General features: G+C 51.0%; 1 protein-coding gene across 2 annotated transcripts; it reads left to right on the top strand.

The window, feature by feature from the left end:
- The first annotated feature begins 1,091 nt into the window (after window positions 1-1,091).
- Window positions 1,092-3,939, top strand: ccdc97 (coiled-coil domain containing 97). 2 transcript variants are annotated; one of them, XM_029254044.1, is made up of 6 exons: window positions 1,092-1,323; window positions 1,454-1,557; window positions 1,916-2,387; window positions 2,985-3,248; window positions 3,344-3,470; window positions 3,605-3,939. In XM_029254044.1, the coding sequence occupies exons 2-6, from the start codon at window positions 1,495-1,497 to the stop codon at window positions 3,726-3,728; spliced, it is 1,050 nt and encodes a 349-aa protein (XP_029109877.1). In that variant the 5' UTR covers window positions 1,092-1,323; window positions 1,454-1,494; the 3' UTR covers window positions 3,729-3,939. The 2 variants fall into 2 exon arrangements, with proteins under 2 accessions (XP_029109877.1, XP_029109876.1); XM_029254043.1 differs by having other exon boundaries at window positions 1,889-2,387; window positions 3,605-3,932.
- The last annotated feature ends 2,066 nt before the right edge of the window (window positions 3,940-6,005 follow it).

Below are 6,005 nucleotides of genomic sequence, written 5' to 3'. Positions count from 1 at the left end.
TTCTTTATATTATATTTTATATGAATAAATAAATTATCTATTTGACCAGTAGCTTCACATAAGAGGGGCAGCAGGGGGCAGGGTGGTTAGAACTGCTGTTCTTCAATCCAAATGACTCTGATTCGAATCCCACCTCCTGCTCCAGTGCCATTGACAAGGTATTTGCCCTGAACTGACACAGTAAAAATTACCCTGGTGCATAAATGGGGTAAATGGCTGTAAAGTAGGTTATCTCTTAGTCGCTTTGGAGAAACATGCCAGACGGATGAAATAAATACATTTTTTAAAAATTACCATTTCATGTTAAGCGCTGTAGCGTGTAAAATTACACGTTAATTATTTTTATTTCATGCAATGAAGACCAGGGGGCGTGGTGGCGCAGTGGGTTGGACCACGGTCCTGCTCTCCGGTGGGTCTGGGGTTCAAGTCCCGCTTGGGGTGCCCTGCGATGGACTGGCGTCCCGTCCTGGGTGTGTCCCCTCCCCCTCTGGCCTTATGCCCTGTGTTACCGGGTAGGTTCCGGTTCCCCCGTGACCCCGTATGGGACAAGCGGTTCTGAAAATGTGTGTGTGTGTGTGTGTGTGTGTGTGTGTGTGTGTGTGTGTGTGTGTGTGTGTGTGTGTGTGTGTGTGTTTCCAATACGCGCCTGTAGCGCCACCCAGCGGTCGTTTGAGAAACAGCATTCGCGGATCACACGGATTACACACACACTTTCAGAACCGCTTGTCCCTTACGGGGTCACGGGGAACCGGAGCCTACCCGGCAACACAGGGCGTAAGGCCGGAGGGGGAGAGGACACACCCAGGACGGGACGCCAGTCCGTCGCAAGGCACCCCAAGCGGGACTTGAACCCCAGACCCACCGGAGAGCAGGACCGCGGTCCAACCCACTGCGCCACCGCACCCCCCTCACACGGATTAATAAACTGTAAATACACAACACGTAACAGTGCAGTCCATCAACACCTTAATAGTTAAATTAATTAATATCCTTAATACTACACAGTAGGGCGTTTTCAAAGAAGCGTTCAAAACGACGCATTCTCCCGGCGTGCGGAACCATTGTTATGCGGGTCAATGTTGGCGGGGGGACGATAATAGTGCTGCACCAGGAGAAAGACGCTCCGGAGAGGCTGTGAGCGAAACACATTTAATATAAAATCAGCAATAAGCGGAATCCTGAGGCAACTTGGCGGCATTAACCTGGTCCTCCCTCAGCTATATGTGCGAGAGGAGATGGAGAGCTGCAGCACAGTTAATAAATTGCATTTTTCGGCTTTGGAGATGCTGAACTGACATCATCATCGGCGTGAAAAAGAAGAAGGTGAGGAAACAGAAACACTCGATTAAATTAATTATTTAAATATTAAACGAATGCGCGTTTTACCGTCTCTGGCGTCGTGACGCCGTCGTGTAAACGGCACCGGCGTCGTTCTGTCCTCCTGTTTCCATAGAAACCGAGTTTGTGCGCCCGCTGCCAGCGAGTGACGTGACGATGTGGGGAGAAATCGAACCTGTAACCCGACCTCGGAAGTCCAAACCAGAGGGAAATCGTGAGGTAAAAACACACACGCACACAAGTTCAGATAAAGCGGTATAATTAAAAGAAAAAGCTGTAAGGCTCTTTAAACACAGTATTACCTTGAATTGAACTGAAGGCTTTATTTGTCATGCTTTCATTGTACTGCTGTGGTAAATTAATGGTACTCCCTGAGTTCTTTACACAACAATGCAAAAATGAAACACTATAAAAATAGAAAATTACACAGTTTAAACAGATAATACAGTAAATAAATAGGTAATACAGTATTATAAGATTGATTCCTTACATTTACAATGACATAAAACGAATGCAGTTCTGAGCGAGTGTCTTGTGTGCCCTCATCCAGGCTCTTTGTGTCCCTGCTCCATCCCAGTGGTACCCTGCCAGTGAGCGTCCCGCCGACCGTTCCAGCGGTTTCCATGGTGACCGCCACAGCAGCCCCCCTAGCGACCGCTCCGGCGACGGTCTCGGCGACCGCTCCGGCAACGGTCTCGGCGACCGCTCCGGCGACGGTCTCGGCGACTGCCCCGGCGACCTCCTCGCCATGATCGAGGCGGTGGCGGTGAGCGAGAGCCCGGTGAAGAGCCAGCAGCTCGGCGAACCGGACCTCACCCTGGGGGAACGCAGGGCGCTGCTGTTGCAGCAGTACCGCACCAAGCCGCTCGTCTTCCTGGAACGCTACCAGGCCCACCTGAAGCCCGAGCACCTGGGGGCGTTCTCGCACCTGAGCGACGACTGCCGCGTGCAGCACTACGGCCAGGAGGTGCGCAGGAGGGCGTCCAGCCAGACCAGCAAGACCCGGGTCAAGAACCAGCGCTACGCGGCGCTTCGGGCTCTGCAGCAGGGTGAGCGCCTTCGTTCTGCTCTCTTCCAGTGTTCACAGCTCGGGGTAGTTTGATGTTAATATAAGTGTGAAAATGAAACGATTTACAGTGCGCTTTTCTTTACTGTAGCTGTATCCCAGACTTTTACAGCTCTGAATCTGTAAATAATTGGAAGAACCTTTATTTTATTGATTGTTTATACGATGTAAAATTGAATGTGGGACAGGCTACGGTATTGAATGGGGGGTCAAGGAGACGACTCCGTTTTCATTTTTAGTTCTGTGAACGAGTTTGAATTTTAATATTGACTCAAGGTAAAATAAAAGGGTTACACTGCGACGTACCGTGTCTCGCACCCTGTTCCGGAATACAGCAAACCACCGTGACCCTGCACTGGGAAAGCAGTGATGATGGATGGACGTTGTACAGAAAATAATATCTTGTCTAAAGAACCAAACCTGTGAACAAGCGGAGGGACGTCCGTTCTTAAACGTTCATTGATTTTAGTGACTTGGTGGTAAAAGGTGGCTTTAGAGCCATGAACTAACTGAGTTATGAACAGGCTTCTGCCCCCCGCTCGCGTTCGTAAGTTGAGCGGCCGATGTAACTGCTTTCCAGAGGGGCAGTACTTCAGCGAGGAGCAGATGAGGCTGCGAGAGCCGCTGCTCTATGAGCAGTACATTGGCCAGTACCTGAGCGAGGAGGAGCTGGTCAAGCGCTCCGAGGAGCTCCTGCAGGGTGGCACCGGCGGGCTTGCCGACCTCCTCATCAACTCGTACCAGGAGCGCCTGCTGCAGAACCGCCTGCTGGAGCAGCAGGAGAGAGAGGACGCCGCCCAGGAGGAGACGGAGGATGAGGAGGAGGAGGAGGAGGACGACGACGGTGGGTTACGGTGTGCAGGTGACAGAGCGGAGGGGGAGCGACCCCAGCTCTCGCAGGCGTTCTTCAACGCTCTGACACTGGCTCTATGCCCACAGAGGCGCGTGGCCCTGAGGGGCCCGAGTGGGAACCCAGCGCCGAGGAAAAGGCCCTACTGAGGGACGAGTTTGTCAGCCAGATGCACCGGCGCTTCTTGGAAGGGAAGGACAAGGACTTCAACTACAGGTGAGCTGGAGGAAGCCGTGAGGTGCGAGGACACACGTGTGTCGTGTACCCGATCAACTTGTACACGCCAGCGGGGGTGAGTGTGCTCTGGCGTGCCCGTGTGTGACGCCTCCCTCTGTTCCTCTGCGTGTCAGCGAGGTGGACGAGAACCCCGACTATGACAACCTGGACATCGTGAGTCGCGATGCAGAGGAGCGCTACTTTGACGAAGATGATGATGATGAGGAGGAGGAGGAGGAGGAGGCGGCGATGGAATAGCCCTGGAAATACACTGAAACTGATTAAAAAGCCTGTAAATACCATAGTGTGTAATTACGATTACTGATCAGTTTTTATGAATCATTTTCTGTGAAGGTTCAGTGATACATTATACACACCTGTCTCCATAGACTGCTGAGATTTCCTAAAATAAAGATACATTTTACATAAAGTGTTGATTCATCTTCATCGCTTTTGCTTATTGCCTCTTTCACGAAGGGACTTTTGAGACCACGTTTGGACTCGTGCCTCAACAGGAATGATTTCACTCACCTCGTTTTCCCGAATCTTTCGGCCTCGTAAACAAAGGTCCAAGTTCCCCTCTAATTCAGCACTTTTTTATTTTCATTAGGCGCTGCTTCTGCCTCTGTATGACAACGAGAACTTTTTCTCCGCAGTATTTTCAAAGGAGCCCGTAGGTATGAGCACCAACGTGGACGGGTTGGGTTGGGTTCTGAACAAGTGTCGACACGGTGCTCCTGGGACACGATGTAAACTTCGGCTTCTCCTCAAAGTCCAAATATGGGCCCGTGTTGCGCACTTGTGTCGGAACCAGGAACCACCCGATTCTGCCTCCACGGGCTGTGCGCTGCCTGCTGCTGGAGCTCCTTCACGTATACGAGTGGCCGACGGCGGAAGCGGGGGTTCGGTCAGGTGGTCCGTGCTGCGACAAGACCGACCGCCAGATGGCGGGGTGCCTCCCGATGTCTGCGCTCCACACGATGCCCTGATGCCAAAGGATGCCCCCATCGGGTAGAGCGTGGAAACACACGTTTGAAGTTTAATGCAGTGGCTAGATGACCATGTAAGCTGAATGCAAAATGTGAAAAAGTCAGAATCTGCGATTATAATTTCTTATAGACAGTAAATCATACTGATGTATTTTGTGGCATCATACATGGAAGGTCTCCTGTTACCACTGTGCTCAGCCTTCACTGGGTGTTTTATTGATCTGTCTTCTCAGTTTCCTCCAGGATCAATAAAGTGTCAGTCTGTCTTTCTTCTCCTCCTACCTTTTTACATAACCCGGACGATGAAACCCAGCAGGGACCTCCTGGAACTTCCAGCAGAGGAATGTGGAGCTCGTCCAGGCTATAAAAAACACTCACTCGTCGAGTCCGAGTTGGCGGAATTCGCAGATCATTCAGGCCACTTTGGAAAGGTGAGTGTAAAACATGGTGTCTTTGCCCAGATTCACGTTTTCTGTAGCTCCCGCCGGATAAAGGAGACTCTCAGGGCCTTGTCTCATGTAAAACATGCTGAAAATAAAGACGCGTCGACGTACACAATATCACCGTTGGTGAAGAAATAATGGTGATCGTGATTTTTAAGTGCTGTTTGGAGCCCTCTTTAAAAAGCCACATGCTTCACTTTCATCTCGAGAGAAACGAGGACGCTGCAGGGCGACAGACCCGTTTGCCCTCTCTTCTGCGAGCAGCGGAACAGCCCGTTAAACCTGAACAAAAAGTGATGAAAGAATGAGAAAACGGCGCGCAAAACTGGTTCAAGACCCATTTTACTGGAGGAGACAGCAGAGGACAAACAGCGTAACATAAACAGCACATTGACATGTTGCCGAGGACAGTCTCACCTGGTTAAGGCTCCTGTGTGGAGGAGACACGTTTCATCAGTTACTCTACCAGAAGAACACAATGCTCAGCATGGACATTTTGGTCTAAACTGGTCTAAAATAATCAATTATGAATTTACTGATGTGTTTACTGTACACCGGCGGTCTGCGGAGTGATCGGTATTTTTCTCCGATTTGGACGTGTCTCTCCGCTGTCCAGAATGAAGACGATGAATGATGGACACCGCTGGACACCCGGTCGCTTCGTAGAGCTCGGGGGAGGCGATGCCCGATCTCGGCACCGAAGGCCAAGGGATTGGTGACGTGCTGCCGGCGACCCTCTCGGCAACAGCAGACGCAGCGGTCCCACCTGCACAGCGCCACCTGCTGGAAGCCTTTGCTCTGCACGTTTCGTTCCGTTCCCAAACACCCGAACACCTTCAATGTGCTTCTGTGGAGGAGGAGCAGCCCGGCTTCGCCGGGGGCGTCGGCAGCGGGTGTGTGGCACACACGATGGAGAGAAGCGACGCTCGTCTACTGGTTACAGTTCAGCCCCAGAACATCACAGACCTCGGCAACTTTCAACAATATATTTATATGTATATATATATGTATGTATATTTTGCACATATCAATGGTGTATTTTTTTTTGCAATGGAACACGTGACCCACGTGTTGCGCTTCATAGATGTGTTCAAATCATCACC

Source organism: Scleropages formosus, chromosome 8, assembly GCF_900964775.1.
Source record: "Scleropages formosus chromosome 8, fSclFor1.1, whole genome shotgun sequence".
NCBI lineage: Eukaryota > Metazoa > Chordata > Actinopteri > Osteoglossiformes > Osteoglossidae > Scleropages > Scleropages formosus.
Note: the sequence above shows the minus strand (reverse complement) of the source record. Positions and strands in the feature narration are given on the sequence as shown.

Bases quoted from the DNA above. Each gene is read 5' to 3' on its own strand.
- ccdc97 (XM_029254043.1), top strand. From the start codon at position 1,495: ATGTGGGGAGAAATCGAACCTGTAACCCGACCTCGGAAGTCCAAACCA. The intron at 1,558-1,888 runs GTAAAAACACAC...GCCCTCATCCAG, and splicing joins AACCAGAGGGAAATCGTGAG to GCTCTTTGTGTCCCTGCTCC. The intron at 2,388-2,984 runs GTGAGCGCCTTC...ACTGCTTTCCAG, and splicing joins GCTTCGGGCTCTGCAGCAGG to AGGGGCAGTACTTCAGCGAG.